This window comes from Aptenodytes patagonicus, chromosome 2 (genome assembly GCF_965638725.1).
Source record: "Aptenodytes patagonicus chromosome 2, bAptPat1.pri.cur, whole genome shotgun sequence".
Lineage (NCBI taxonomy): Eukaryota > Metazoa > Chordata > Aves > Sphenisciformes > Spheniscidae > Aptenodytes > Aptenodytes patagonicus.
In genome coordinates this window covers 117,978,458-117,994,248 of record NC_134950.1, presented here as the reverse complement: position 1 = coordinate 117,994,248, position 15,791 = coordinate 117,978,458, and the positions used below count along the sequence as shown (strand labels likewise).

Below are 15,791 nucleotides of genomic sequence, written 5' to 3'. Positions count from 1 at the left end.
TCTTCAGGCTAAGGGGAGTACTTGCATGCATTCTTACTTATTTTGCAATGATGGGCCAGGCACTGTACATTTACAGAAGGAGGGAACATCCCTCTCTAAAGAACCTGTTCTGTAGGTGTGCTAAAGGGAAGGAGAAACCTATTTATAACCACACCACACAGTAGAAGGAAGATAATCCACTCGAGGATTCCTAGGGATCATGTAAATTAGCATTTTATGTCAGATCAGGAGCAAGCTTTTGAAGTGAGTCTACCAACTAGTCTCACTTGCTGCACTGAGGTTCACATGCCGAGGGAATTATGGAGCAGGCAGTGTAATCCTTTCAGATGATGCCAGCCCAGAGGCTATGCTCCAGGGCATACCTTCTGTGCTGTCACTGCTCAGGGACATTTTGTTCATGAGACCAACCTAGAGCTAGTCTGGAGTAAAAAAAGGAAACAAAAATAGCGCAACCATTCAACCTCAGCATCAGCCATTTCACTTTACAGATCTGCTTCTGTTATGCTGCACTGCTTGCAAATGTAGGCATGCTTTAGGTATGAAGAATTTACCCAGGGACCCCTAAGCCGGTGCAAGATTGCCTTGATTTTGCATTACACAAGGTTGGCCCAGCCCCGTGGAAAGTTTCTACAAACTTTTCAGTGAATCTGTTCTAGTTAAGTACATCAAACCTGGATAAACTTGGCTAGTGACTGAAGTTCAACTGAGGAATAGGCCCTGTGATTGCCTTGAAGCACTGTTATTCACATTGTAAGGGGTCACAGCCTCTTCCAAGGCTGCAGTAGGGCTGTTGAATCACCTTCAAGAGGCAACATTTCTGCCCCTTTACTTGGATTCTCCTTCCTTCAGTTCGCTACAGTGCCTAGCCTATGCTAGAGGCATTCAGCATGTAAGACACTTTTGAAAATTCCTTGTCATGGATTTGGGAACTGAAGTCCTGCTGACATTTGTATTCCTTAGGCATTTTCAGGAGTCCCACTTGCAGTCAGCAGGTGAATAATTGCACTGTGTATCTACCTCTGACAAAATTCTCTGTTGTATACAAGGCTAAAGTTGGGACTTCTCCCGGTGCGCAGTCTTACTAGTTCAGAGTTCTGAAATGGGCATCTCCTTCCATATTTTATCTTTTTTTTAAATCATTAGATGCTACTGTTCTATGTTACATATTCCTTTCTTTTCAGGAACTCATTATTTTCGGGGTTTTAACAACAACAGCCAGCCTTGGTGCAACTGGAATGGACGTAGAAAACATGGGTTAAAACCAATCAACCCTACAGAAGAGGGGCTAGCAAGCATTCACAGTGTCCTGTTCCGCAAAGACCCTTTTCTTTGGAGGGCCGCCCTGCTCTACTACACAGTGTATCAGGCTAGCCAAATGTCCTTCAGTCAGCTTTTCCAGGACGTGGGGAAATTTGTCAAGGACCCCAATACTAGGTGGGATTACTGCGTACGAGCCAAGAGAGGGTGGACTGACACATCACAACCAGGTGGGTTCCCTATTTGTCTTCTCTATTTTTGTACTTCAGGGGGGCTTTCAGAACGTGCGTGGAGCTCCTTCATCATGTCACACAGTAAAACCTTTACAAAAGGGAGAAATGGGACTCCGTACTTTCTGAAATGAGGCAGCAGGATTTCTGATATTGAAAACCAGGCTGAAAATGCACATCCGTGAGACTTTCAAACTGAATCAGTAATGGATTTTTTTTGTTGGAAGTGGGAATGTAAATTGCAAAACCATGAAAAAGTTCATACAGTTTGACCTCCTTTCATGTTTATTACAAGAGATGTAATGTTGTTGTGGATTTTCACAGACACCATCTTCTGTGTTTGATTTATTTCTCTGGCTAGCGGTTTTAGCCTTCTAGTTAGTTTTTGGGAAGGTTTTCAAAGTCTGGGATATAAATATCTAGTTTTTAAAAACAAAATTGTTCTGCTCATAATGGCTTCTGAGAATATGCCTTGAACAAACCCTGACAGAGTACAATGTGTCTTGATTCCTTTTAGGCTGTTTCAATAAGGATCAGGTGTACTTGGATGGCATCCTCCGAATCCTGAGATATAGAGAGTCCATTGATTTCCATCTTCTGACAGCCCTTGGAAAGGTGAGTGGACTCATTCTTACCAAAGGGTACAGTTTTATCATTTCAGCAAGCCTGTCTGTAAAGAGCTATGAGTCATTGTGCTCTGTTTTACTTTGATCTAGAAATCTCTGTTCTGTACAGCACCTTGTATTACACGGTGCAAGTTACAAATATTTTGAGGTCCTAAAAATTTCTACCAGCTTTTCCTCATTCCTCGCTTATCAGATCAAGATTTTACGGTCATATTTCTCAGACTTTCCTTTCCTCCCTTTACAGGGTACTACCTGACTTGCAGTACAATGGACTGTCTTGGGCAAGCGGGACAGGTGCTAGATAAGGTGGTGGTCCTAGTAGAAAACAAAATTAACCATTTGGTGCTAATGCATCCCCTTCCACCACAAAGAGTTTTTCATCTCAAATTCCTCTCACTGATGTCACCTCTGATGTTTTTCAAAAATCAGTCTGTTTTTGTTTTTTTTCCCCAGAATACATGGTATTTCTACATTCACAGAACATGTTTTATGTCCATTCTAACTGTCGTTGCTTGTTTGTTCTCAAAACCATACTAAAAAGTGCAGAAACTTTGTGACACTTCCTGAACCAAATCCTTGGATTGCTATATTTCCACAGTTCATAAAGCAGGGTTCATACTCACATAAACCAGGGTTCAAATTGGTGGTGTTATGCTTGCATTTAGAGCTGCTATACCAACATTTCTGCCTACTTGGCAATCAATGGGTGATAGAGGGAAGTGGCATATTATGATAGAGGGTTTTGGTCCACATTTAAGAATTTTTGCCTTTAGTGTAAGAAACATCCGTATTGGTGAGCAGAGCTATCTAGGTAACTGAACCAAGTTAGGAAGCTCTGAAAATAAAATTGCACTGTCAAATAAGTCTCTGCAACTTTATCCTCTGAAACTTCCTTTTGCTTTAAGCCTGCTTAACTCCACACAGCTTCTGCCTGCTAAACTACTGCACACATACTGTTCCTGCGCTGCTTTATCCCTTTCTCTCTTCAGGGAGTCTGCAGGATTGTCAAGCCACTTCAAAAACATAGTAAGTCATTCCTCATATAATTACAGATTCCACTATAACCCACATGGCAAGGCTTCCACATTAAGGGTCTACAAGCAATTTAATTCTAGCAGTATGATAATTTATAAGTGCTTGACTTTACAACTTCTAAAATCAAGGGATCTTAAAGTCTACTCTGAATGTTTTTGCTGCACACGTCTTCTGCAATCAAACTGGAAATTTGTGTATAAGAGCAGTGCCTGCTCTCAGCATCACAGGTTGGTTGAGGACTGCAGGGACCTCTCAAGATCATCTAGTCCAACCCCCATGCTTAAGCAGGGTCAGCTAGAGCAGGTTGCCCAGGACCACGTCCAGCTGGGCTTTGAATATCTCCACTGATGGAGACTCCACAACCTCTCTGGGCAGCCTGTGCCAGTGTTGTACCACCCTCACAGTAAAAAAAGCGGTTTGTGTTCAGATGGAATTTTGTGCATTTTAACTGGTGCCCATTGCCTCGCCCTGCCAGTGGGCGCTGCTGAGAAGAGTGGCTCCCTCATCATTCCTTCCCATCAGGTATTTATACACACCGGTAAGATCCCCCTGAGCTTTCTCTTCTCCAGGCTGAACAGCCCTCTCAGCCTTTCCTCGTATGTCAGATCATCTTTGTGGCCCTTCACTGGGCCCGCTCCAATATCTCCATATACCCTCAGGAAAAACATGTTCTCTGACCGTCGAGGAATATGAAGCTTGCACTGAGATCTACCCTGTGGTTATTACGAGTTTATCACCACTCTAAAGAGTGATTTATTTGTTTGGTCAGGGTGGAATAGGAGCATCACGTTGTTCCAAAGGGAGTATTAAGCTCAGCTGGCGTGTCTTCCAGGTTAGAAGAAAAAGCACAGGATTTAAACATAGGGAAGCCCAGCATTTAGTGGGAAAATTTTCATTGCCTTTTGAAGATTCTCAGTGTTCTTGTAACAAGTGAGCTCATCTTTCTCAGCATGCCTGCCTTAGGCATGTTTTTATTGCAAATGCAATAAAGGTATGAACATAACAGGAAACAAAAGCAGTCAACTATGCTGCTGACAACGAATTGCTTCTGTGCTTTAGTAGGTAGTTAACACAGTTGTAAAATCAGAGCACTGCTTTCTCATGTGAATGTATTTGACAGAGCCATGCTGAAGTTTCTGTGTCTTCTGTTCTCATCTGAGTGCTAGAGATCTGGCTGGTGGAGGCAGCCGTGCCTTTCTGATGCTTCTGACATTACTTACAGTGTAGAAGAGAGCAATGTGTGGAACCAGAACACTGCTTGCGCACTTGTGCAAGCTGTTCAGCATACCTGGAAGCAACCAAGGAAAGAGCCTGAAGCCTGAGAAAAGATGCTTTTGGGAAGGAGCAGTTTTAAAACTTTGCAGTAAAGAATTGAATATGAGAAGCACTGCAAAACATTCATGTAGGAATTGCATGCAAGTAATATTAAAGAAGAAACATGGAATGCAGATATTGGGTGCACTTCAGTGTAGCATAACTACCATAGTTTTGAAAAGCAAAAGCAGCAAAATGTCACCTACTATTGTGTTTCCCAAGAATGTGAACACATTACAAAGAGCCTAAGTAGATGTTTTAGCCTAGTCTTTTTTACCTAGTACAATAATTTTTAATTACATGTGGTAAGGAAGACAACCTCTTGCCACAGTAGGATGAGATTATGTTTTTAATCTCCTCAGAATGTCAATTTTTGTCATTTTTTTAGCAATTGCAACGACTAGGGAAATACATCCCATTCAAACCACACCTCGGATCACAGATACTTGTTCCTTGGTTGCAGCAGTAACAGAAACCCCTGAACATAAATATGAGGGGGAAAGGGTCCTTTTTCTTTCCTTTGTTTGGGAGGAAAAGAGGTAGAATTTCAAGCTGGGACAGGAGAGAAGGTCAGTATTTAATCTCATTTGGTGCTGTGTCTCCAGACTGAGAGGACATGGTATGATTTTTGTATAGTTCCTCTGTATCTACTTCTAAATACGTTAATCAGATGTAATGTCACACACCACTTTCAAACAGCGGTATCTTAGTGACTTGAATAAGCCTGGGCATGGGTGTATGTTCATTTTTTTAATCAGGATGCATCTTGTCATTGCAGCTAGAAAAGCATACATGTGTACTCAGATGCAAATTAATTCTCTTTGCAGATTTTGTTCCCAGTACCATCAGCGAGATATGCACCCCATGTCTGACTGCTTCTATGGATCAGGTTTAGCAATCTGGATTAGACCCTCCTATCTTTCCAATCAGCCCTTCCATGTCCCTTACACATCGGTGGATCATCCATGCTCACTTTAATCTTTTCTGAATAGGAACCATCACCTACTAAGAGGGCAGGCTGTTTCCAAGGAGCCCTGACAGCACAGTGCTCAGCTCCTTAGAAGAAACATGGGGTAAAAAGGTTGGACAGAGCAGGCTCCACTCTCAAGCCACCTGGCACAAACCTGCTGTGAGGAAATAGGATGTGCCAGTTAGTAAGCACAGTCAGGCTTGTGTTTTTTGCCAGTACATATGCTTCTGTCTGTAGGGTGCCCAGAACACGTAGCTTGTAGACAAAGTGGCGACCACATAAATTTCATCACGCTGGATGGCTGCCCAAGGAGTCCTGTTCTGTGCTTGCAGGACAGCTTGTGTAGTTATCGCACAGCCAAAGCATTCATCCTTTCTGGACCATCATTCACAGCACCTTGAGCTACTGTGAACTCAAGACTTGAAGTCTTAGCTCGTAGAATCATAAGACTATGGAGAAAAATCTCAGCTTTCATTAGAAAAAAAGTAGTAGGCCCTGTAGTAGCTGGAAAAAGTTTGAGAGTGTCACACCTATACCCATAAGACTGATGCCAAGAGGCAAACACAATCTCTGCCCTACTATTGAATGGGGAAAAAAAAAAAATTGGGATGCTTAAGGGTTGTGCATGCTGTAGTTAGTTACTAGAGGTGCATTGTAATTTAGCTTTGCATAAGCACACTTGCTACTGAAAATGAAAACATCAGAGTTCGGGTCAGCTGGCACCACGCGTTTCCCAAAGCCTGCTTCCCGTGCCATGCCTGTCCTGCACTCCCTTTCTAATTCCTCAGTCTTTGGCACAGTGTTTTTTCCATTCTCATGTCAATCTTTCCACCTCTTTGAGAAGAGACTCCAAGACTCACATGTGCTCCATCCTTTCCCCCTCTATTCCTGCACCTGCTGTAGGTCATTCTCATTCAGGTTCCTATGAGTCTGTTCACCGACTGAATCAAAAGCAGAATCAGGAAGTATGGAGCCATTTGCTAAAACCACATTTTTTTGCATCTTCCACTGAGGCACACAGTCACTCCTGTTTTCAAAGGATTCTCACAAGCTTTTAAATCCCCCTGCTCTGAAATCTTTTCTCATCTACAAGAGAGAATTTAGAGCCGCAGCAGAGAAGTAACAACAGGGCTATAGTGCGAAATTAACCCATGTCCTTCCTTGCAGATCTCGTATGAGGATGTGGACCGCCTGAAAGGATTAGCTGTGATTGAGAACATGAGGGTACCGCACTTTTTGCAAGACCATGCCCGGTATATGGAGCACTTGGAAAAGATCATGGAAGTCAATGAGCTGACTGATGAGGAGCTCCAGGATCTCATAAATTAACAGTATTAGCCCACCATTCACTGACTCTGTGCAACTGAGGATGTAGAACTGGACTTCCCAGAGCTTGCAAAAATGGACTTACGAGGGGTGGGGTGGGAGGAGAAAGTGGCCAGAATATGTAGAATTCAGAAAAAGTCCCTTTATGTTCCTTTTGCATTGTATTTTTTAAAGGGTTTGGGCATTTTTTAAAATTTGGCTTAGGAATTCCTTTGCAGTGATCTGTCCAATCACCTACTCTGTTTTACATGCTAGCTATAGCGCTTGACACTGTCTTTTGTAAGATACTGCCTTTTCCCATCCAGGTTTAGAGGTGGAGGAAAGGAGAAAGAGGAGAAATTCCCCCTCAGTTCTCTTGTGTTTGCCCTGTCTTTGGTCATAGCTTTCACGGTTCATAGCAATAGAACTGCTGTAGATTGTGCTATATCGCTGTCTGCATAACTCCTTCCCATTTGGTCATCATTGCAATGAAAAAAGAAAGTCTAAAAACACAGTGCACAGAAGCAGGTCTTTGTGCCATAGGATCAAAGCTCTGCAATGCTATAAAAAGTTCTAGGTTTTTTTTTAATGGGGGACTTTTAGCATTTCAGAAAAAAAAAAACGTAGGTATTGCTGTTTTAATGACTGTAAGCAGGTAGCAAAGTTATCCCCTTTATCCCCTCAAAAAGTTGCACTGTTCCACGTCTTTATCTGTATAGTACATGTTTCAGGAAGCTGAATTCTGGAAAGGGTCTCCCCCCCTTTGAGGACAAGCATAGCATGTCTAGGAAGTTCAACATGGCAGTGTTTTGGAAGAAGGATCGGGCAGAACTGTGATTTCATGACTTACGTGTTTTAAATAAATTCAGGAACACAGGGACATGATTCAGCACAGCAGGCAATGCCCACTTCTTCTCTGGGTCACCTGAGCCTACAGAGGGTCAAGTCACTTTTTGAGCAGTACCTCCATGCTACAGCAAGCTTGAGCTTGCAGAGCTCGCTGAAGAAACAAGATGCGAATGGAGGGAAAAGGCGACTCACAAGTGCCCTATTCCTGTGTTCCAACAGAAGTGCTGCACCACTCTGAAGCAACCTTACCTCTGTTTTAACTGCCGGTGCTATATCCAGAACCAAGAAGAGAAAGCACCTTACTGTAAGGCATGGCTAGTCACATGAGAAATAGCTTAGATTACGCAGGAGGGCTTCCTACATAAACTACATTTTCTGATTCCAGAGTATTATGGAATTATCGAGGCGAATTGAGTTTTGCACCTATAAGTATTCTGACAAAGGGTTTTGTTATAGTAGACAGCACTTTACCAGGACTCCTCTGAAGTCCCGGGACGCAGCTATGGTAGGAGAGGCTGGACAGGAACAAGCGAGAGCCTCGGACAGCACTTCAGCCATTTCTTCCCCTTCTGTCTTGGCCCACTGGTAACGGGCCTGGCATTGGATAAGGCAAGTAGATGGAGCCAAGGTTTCCTCCACGCTGCATTTGCATGGACCTCAGCCCTGGTATCCCTCCCTCCCTGCTTATCCTGTTCTTTAATGAAGTGGATGGAATAACCCTCCCACCTTATTTTACACCCAGGACATTACCAGCCATTACAGCAAAGTCTTGAGAATGCATTTTCTGATCCATAGGAAAATCTGTGAGGAAAAGCTCTCAGTTGGCTAAGAGGTCTGAATGTTTTTGAATAATCCCATGAAAGCAGCTGCCTTTTAGATAGTATTGCAGGTGCATTTGCAGCGGCTGGCTGGCTGACTGCTTCAAAAAAGAACATATGCTTAACAAGCATAATTTACTAAATTTGGTTATTTTCAAGGCAGGGACCAAGAACTGCTTGCAGCAGCCTTAATTTTGTATTGTCAGTATTGCTCATGAGCTGAAAGCCTTTCAGCCTCTGTATACTGAAATAAAAGCCCTTTTTCTCTCCTCCCCCCCTTCAGGCTGTCTAGTCTGATCACGGGTAACTTCGCCTGCCCAACTTTGTTTTAGATCTGCGCCACGTAGACACGGTGTTGCAGCAGCCTGACGGGAACGATTTGCATTCACACACCCACATGCTCCAGGTTTTGGCTCCTTTGCCAGAAGCAACAAGAAAGCCACGCAGTTCTGAGGTCGAGTCAAAGATTGCTGTCAAAAGCTGTCTTTGGAGTAAATCGGGCAGAGATCGTTTGAGCTACACCACAGAAGAATCTGGCTCACTTTGCTAACCCAGGGGTATGCAAAAGGGCCAGTCCTTTATGAAGGGGACAATTTTGAACTGTTTTTTTTCTTACAGGAGAGATCCCTGCCTTCCTCCAGTGACCTCTACATAAGCAAAGTGCTTTTCCCCCTCCCCCAGTAGTAATGTCTTGTAATCTAAGTGTATGTACATAATGTGTCCTTGAAACCAGGAGGCTGTGCTAGTCACCCTGCTTTGCCACAAAATACCATACAGCCCTTCGTCCAACAGCCAGTTGACTTTTTTACCACTGTTGCCCTAAACGCTACTACAGGCCTTTTTGCTTTACTCAAAGACCTGCATCACATTTTCTTCAAAGCAGTAGGTGCCATTAAACTTCTGTTCTTTATTCTAGAAATAGATTTGCCTTGTGCCACGTTAGAGTCTAGAAGTGGTCAGTATCAAAGTAATACTGTAGCAATAGATGAAGCTGTCAGCTTCTGTTTTTGGCATCAGATTTGTCCTTCCTCCTTTGTAAAAGTGTTTCAAATTTTGAAGTGTAGCTTTTGTAAATTTTCCTGAATTTTTTTTTCCCCACTGTGAAGGGGCTGGTTACTAAGTCGTGATACTGAAGTTCTGTAATAAAGCGTATGGACAGCAGTGCACGTGAGCTCACGTCACTACACAGTTTCATGATGTCAATGATGTGATGATAGCCTTTCCTAGCAGTCTGGCTCAGTTGCTTTGCTGCGTATTAGCGTCTTGCTACTTCTACGTTATTCCTATACAGAAACCCGGTCAACATTGGAAAAGCCTCCCTGTTTCACCAGACCAATTTTAAAAGGCATTTTGTACAACTTTTACAAATAAAGATAAATGAAAGAATGACAGAGACGAGAGTGCTGAAGTGTTACATCATGTTGTGTGAGAGCATTACTCTCTTTCAACGGCATTGGCTCTACGGCTAGTTGGACATCCCAAGCTGTGCGTGGAAGAGATGGCTTTCTGACACAGTTTTGAAAAACATCACTGGGGGTTGGAGTCGCGAAGGGTCTGTTAAGTCTTACATCGAGTATGGCTCCCTCTGCTCTGTGAGAAGGCTCGGCTGCTCACAAGGAAATTACACACCCTCCCTTTTTCTAGGATATGGTCTGAGGCATCATCAGAGCCGCTTGGCTGCGATGCATTTCTCAGTGCCATCCACGCAGGAAAAGGCAACTCCAAATGTTCCGTTTTAACACTTTGATCCACGCCTGTCTTCCCCACTGCTTCATTTCAGGACTCCTTGTCCCCTCTCACATTATAAAATGTGCTTGCTGATCTCCAGGGAGTCCTGTCATCTCCTTATGGTTCAGCTCCCTCATGTATAAGTAAGGATAACAGTTAAGGGTTGTGGGTTCTCTTTAATGGAAATACTTTAAAAGTCATTAGCTGATGTGCCTTGCAAGAGAGCTAAATATTATTGCATTACATTCCTCCTCCCTTGCTAGCTAGTTCGGAAAACTCAGCCTGAAATCCACCCCCCACCCCCCCACCCCCCCGCAGGCTCCCAAATCACCACTGTTCACCCTCGCCCAGTGCATCCCAGATAGGTAGCTCTTCTACAGGGTCAGTGTCAGCAGCGTGAAACACAATGTTCGAGCTTTGCTGGGCAGGCGTATTTCAGTACTGAATAAATTTCACATTTGTTACAGGTGATCTGCAGGACTACTGCAACTCTGAAATCCTTTTTCCAGCACTCGAGTGCCAGGCTTGTGAAGCTGGACGCCCTCCAAGCAGTTTCAGGAGCAACTCGAGCACTAAGGGTCCCACTGATGCTCCTGCCTGCCTGGTGAGGAGGGCACACTGGAAATCATTTACGCTGGAAACCAGGATGGAAGTCTGACAACACACGAGTCAGGGTGGAAGTTCAGAGAGCCACTGTCTAAGCCAAGAGAAAAGCAAAAGGAAACCGCTGGAACAATTGGTTTTTTTAAGGAAGTGTTCATTTAAAAGTGTCTTAATAGTTTTCATAATATATAAGCACCAAATTAAGAAGTTCTTTGAGTTCTTTTCAGTATGCAGTTTAAAATGAGATTGTGTTTCTTTAATATACAGAAGGGAGAATCTATTTTGGCTTTGCTGAACAATTGCAGAATTTTCACAACTGAAAGTCTATATTAGATTAAATCCAGAAAATCTGGATATTGAATTTTAAACCCATTCATTTACATTGATTCAATAATAAAAAGATGCCATCAGGATTACCTTTCAAGGCACAGCCATACCCTTCCCACTAAAGTTGTCTAAATTAATTTCTTATGATGCTGCTGAAATATTTTGTATCATCTTCCCCAAACGCATAGTGCCTCTGAGACACTTTAAGCCCCTTTTCCTGAAGTGTCTATGACTGTGGACGTGCAGGGCAAAGTACAGCGTTATTTCAGCTCTTCAGATAATGAAGAAACCAAGGCTGAAGTTACAACTACGCTGGCCACCATATGAAGCAGGAAAGAACATGGATGGAGACCACACAGCCAGGGCTCACGTGAGTGAGCAGGATTGGGTTGGATAGACATGGTTTTGAAGAGAAAAAAATTCCTAAGAAAACTCGGTGGTGGGAAAAACGCGGCCAGTGATGCAGGAGTGGCTCCAGGCCACGGTACTCCTCTCGTGCCCTGGAGCCACGGTGCTCCTTTCGTGCCGCAGGGTCAGAGCGGGGTGGTCACCTTCCCACAAGGACCCTCTCCGCTGGCCTGTGCAATGCTGTGGGGCTTTGGAGGAGAAACAGAGAGCACACGCCAACACCAGCCCCCCTGCACAGCTACTCTACTATAGCAGAGCTGGGCTCATGTTCAGACCCTGTTCCAGCAGCGCCCTGAAAATCGCGCTTGGAGGGTCTCATGTATATACATTAGGGCCCAATTTCCACCTCACGCCACATCCCAAACAAGAGACTGGCCAGGCTGCCTCCTCCAGCTTACTTGCTTATTTCTCCTGCTTGGATTTTGTCCTAGTCTCTAGCACTCATCCTTCAGGCTGTGTTTATTTAATCTCAGTCCTTCGCCTTCCTGTTTATATCAAGAATACGTTCACTACCACATCATCCATCTCTGAGCCTAGAAAGTAAGTCAATTCACTCCCACCCACCAAAAAAAATCCATATGTGATCTATGAGTCAACCTCTTCTCCTTCCTCTCCCCCTCCCAATATTTTAAAGCTGAGGTCCCCTGTATTTTTTATCTTCCTTTACAGCTTTCAGGAAAGAAGCTTTTCCAGGTTTGGGCAAGATTGGTCACCAGACACACAGGACCATGAGGAGAAGCCTCCAGCTGTGATTCACTTCTCCATCTGCTGTCCCATCTCCATCCTTCCTCCTTTCCCAGCCCCGCTCTGCCCCACACTCCTCCAGCTCCCAGCATCCTTGCTCAGACATTTCTCCACCCTTCTCCTTAGGACGCTCCATGTTGCAGCTACGTCCTAGACATGCGTCACTTCAGGGAGCCCCCATGCTGTTCCTGACTGTCTGTTGGCATGCTCCCGCTATCCCCCCACTCCCCATGCATTTGCAATCTCTCACACATCCCCTCCCCCCTCCCCTCCCCCCCCGACTCTTTGAGGCTCCTTCGTGGATCCCCAACTGTCCCAAGAGCAAAAGAGATCTTTTTCCTTCTGTTTTGAAGTGAAAAACGTGGTTAAGCGTAGCTCTGGTCACACGTTCTCAAGCTGGAGCCCTGCCTGTTACATCGCTACCGTCCTGCTGCAGACAGAAAGGAGCGACGGCGGGTCCCCAGCCCGGTGGGACAGGCTTATTTCTAAGCATAAAGAAAAGCATGGTGCTACAAGCAGATGTACTACTCTCTCTGCCCCAGAGGTGACAGACAGTGTAAAGCAGGGTGTGTATCAGCTGACCAGTATTGCCACCCTTCAGGTCTCCACATACACCTTCATACATCCCCCCAGACGCAGGGCGGGAGGCAGGCAGGAAACCTAGCACAAGCGCTTCTCCGGCACCTTCCTGACCCAAGGGAGTACTTGGGTGGATGAGGACAGGGTGAGAAGTCCCTTTAAAGCAGCTGGGGAAACCTCACGTGCAAAGGGGAAGAGTAGCGTGACCACAAAATTACTAGGAAAATTAATAATAATCCTACAGTTGAAAGAATCAGGTTAAGGTTCACCCAAACGAGAGTGCACAAGAGTACCGAGGTGCCCAGCCAGGCACATACTGTGAGTGATCCTCGTGGGAGCGGGCCGATAGCCTCAAGGAATAGGAGAAAGGGGACATAAAGTAACCACCCCCAGCTGCAAGGCAGCCCCTCTTGTCTACCAGCGTGCCAAGGGATGAAGCAGGTCTGAAGGGATGGTCTGGAGAAGGAAAAGCTTCCTTGAAGGCCACTCCCTAAAAATTGGTGGGAAAGTGCTCTCAGAGCTCGGTGCTGGCGCTCCTTGTGTGATCTCTTCACAGAAAGTTTGAGCAATATTGCAGTTCAGGTCTGGGCACATTCTGTTTTATTTTCTTTTTAAACAAGGCCTGTGCTTTCACACAGCTGATGAAGAGACACCTTTGGACATCCCTCAGGCTGGGAACATCTCATCATGCAGGGTTACGAGATGGCCAGAAGGATGGGTCATTAAAGGGTCACCCAGCCACATATTTCCTAAGCATACACGTAACCTGTGGGTACGCTGGAGTAAGTCCTTTTAGCTACTTTGGTTCTACACAGGAGCTTTTTTACTTCCAGATGTGGAGGTAAAAATGACTGAAGACTTAAAAACCTAAAAAAACAAACAAAAATCTCATCTTATGTTATATCCTGGTGAGAAAAGGGTCTGCTTGAATGTGCACGTGTCTTTGTGTTACATACTGTCCTGTATACGTGTGGCCTCTCGTAAGAGGCACCCGATCGCAGAGTTGCAGCCTCCTGACATTACTTATAACCAAAGCAGTAACCGGCACCAGCCAACACGTCGCTGGGAACAGCAAAAGGTTTGTAGCAACACCTCTGTGAGGGTTACTGCCATTCCCTCGTACGAGGTATGTTCTCAGTGGCTCCGAAGTTACAAGCTGTTAAGCCTTATTATCTCCTAAAGTGTTTTAAGGAGGGGGAGGAAACCCAACCCAAACCCATGTGAATGAGCAGAGGAGCCAGGCAGCGGCACAGGCTGTGGTAAGCAGCCGAGGGCTCCATCTGCAATTGCGGTCACGTCCTGCTCTGTGGGACATGGGACACAGCCCAGAACTGCTGAGCGGCGACAGCGAGAGCTGTGTAGCCTGCTGGCAAGGCGCTTCAGTCACACCCCGAGAGCAGAGGATTCACAAAGAGTCGCTCCTGCACCTCTTCTGAGGATGAGAAAAGCTGCTGCAGGCTACGTTTCCCACAAGAGCCCTGCTTCACAGCCAATGTGACTCCTCGCACGGGGGAGAACTTTGCATTTTGCTTCAGAAAAACAAACACAAGCCTCCTAAGAAGCTTTTCCCATCTAGAAACTCTGTATGAAAGTGTGAAATCTGGAAAGTCAAAGGCCGGGAAATGCCTGCATGCCTTTGCCTTGCTTCCTGCAGCTAAGGAAAAGTTCATAACCTAAATATGGGACATTTCCACACCATTTCTGAGTGCTTGAATTTATAACCTGAAGTGCCCCCAGGGAACAGCAGCTGCTGCCCCGGGAGCTCTGCTTCCCATCGCATCCGGCTCCTGCCCGTGGCCAGCACGCTCCTTCAAGACACCAGTCTTAAAACCAAAAATCAACTCATTCTCAAAAGAAGGCATTTAGATGTCTAGGAAAACCTTGAAGTCCCCTGGGCTGATCTTTTTCTGCCCTTTTCTAGGAACGCTGAGCACCGATTCCCGTGAGGGCTCAAGAGCGCCAAGACCAAGGCTGGTTACCTTGTGTGATCAAGCTTCCACCCCTGCTGCACCAGGATTCATTCAACCTGCTGCTGCCACAACCTGGTTCTTGGAAGTTCATTTCCAGGACAGTTATTTAAGTGTGTTTGCTCCTCAGAGGTTTTTTAGCAGCTCTCCAAAATACTCCTCCTATATTGCAACTCCTTTTTTTAGACCATTTGCAGCACTGCTTGGTGCAACAAAATTGCAAAGCCAAGTGACCAAACGGACATTTGCCAAATAAATCCTCCTAAGAAGCCCACAGGACAAAGCAGAGGCTTTGCCCTGAAGCAAACAGGTCAGAGCAGGGCAATAATTTGGCTGTGGGTATTTTAAAAGCCTTTGCCGCAGGGAGCAAAGAGGAGAAGCCAAACAGCAGACGTGCCCCCCTCAGCCTCGGCGAGCAGGGCGCTGCTTTAAGCTTTTATTCCAGAAGGTGCTAAAAGGTAGAAACTCAACTTGAAAACTCAACCGTGCCCCACCAGGAGCCACCTCTCAGAGGCTGCCAGTAGGAGACCAGAGGTCCCCTGCAGATGCCACCGCTGCAGGGTCTCACCAGCCACAGCCACCGCAGGGACCATGGGCTGCGCATCAGCTGTCACAACATCACCTGGCCAGGGGAGGTCTGGGGCTGGAATGTGTCAAGAAGAGACAAGAGGTAGTGCTTAGCTGTAAGAAAGTGGCCAGGCTCCATGTGCAGTGGGCAGGGAATTGCTCCACCACCCTTTGCTGTGCACCCGTGAACTGAATTACCTTCCAGAAGTGACTATACCTAAGAAAAAAATAAACCTGGACCAAATCAGTCTATAGCCACTGGTAACATTACTTATGAGGCAGGACCCAGCCTCACAAAATTTGGGCTCCTGAGGGAAGCCCAAAATATGCAAGGTGTAGAGCCTGTATCAGGCCTTTTGCAAGAAAGACTCACTGTTTCTGTGCCACCTCCATCGTTGCTGCCTCCCTTGGCACTGCCAGGGCAATACAGCTACAGAAAGCTGAGCTAGCCTCACTTCTGCTAT

At 45.4% G+C, this 15,791-nt stretch overlaps 1 protein-coding gene across 2 annotated transcripts in view; it reads left to right on the top strand.

Moving 5' to 3' along the window:
- Positions 1-9,795, top strand: part of MATCAP2 (microtubule associated tyrosine carboxypeptidase 2) — a 34,028-nt gene extending 24,233 nt beyond the window's left edge. For both annotated transcript variants that reach the window (XM_076330862.1, XM_076330861.1), the window contains 3 exons: positions 1,182-1,487; positions 2,005-2,102; positions 6,600-9,795. In XM_076330862.1, coding sequence (XP_076186977.1) covers positions 1,182-1,487; positions 2,005-2,102; positions 6,600-6,761 — 566 coding nt within the window. In that variant the 3' untranslated portion in view covers positions 6,762-9,795. The remainder of the gene's footprint in view (positions 1-1,181; positions 1,488-2,004; positions 2,103-6,599) is intronic.
- The last annotated feature ends 5,996 nt before the right edge of the window (positions 9,796-15,791 follow it).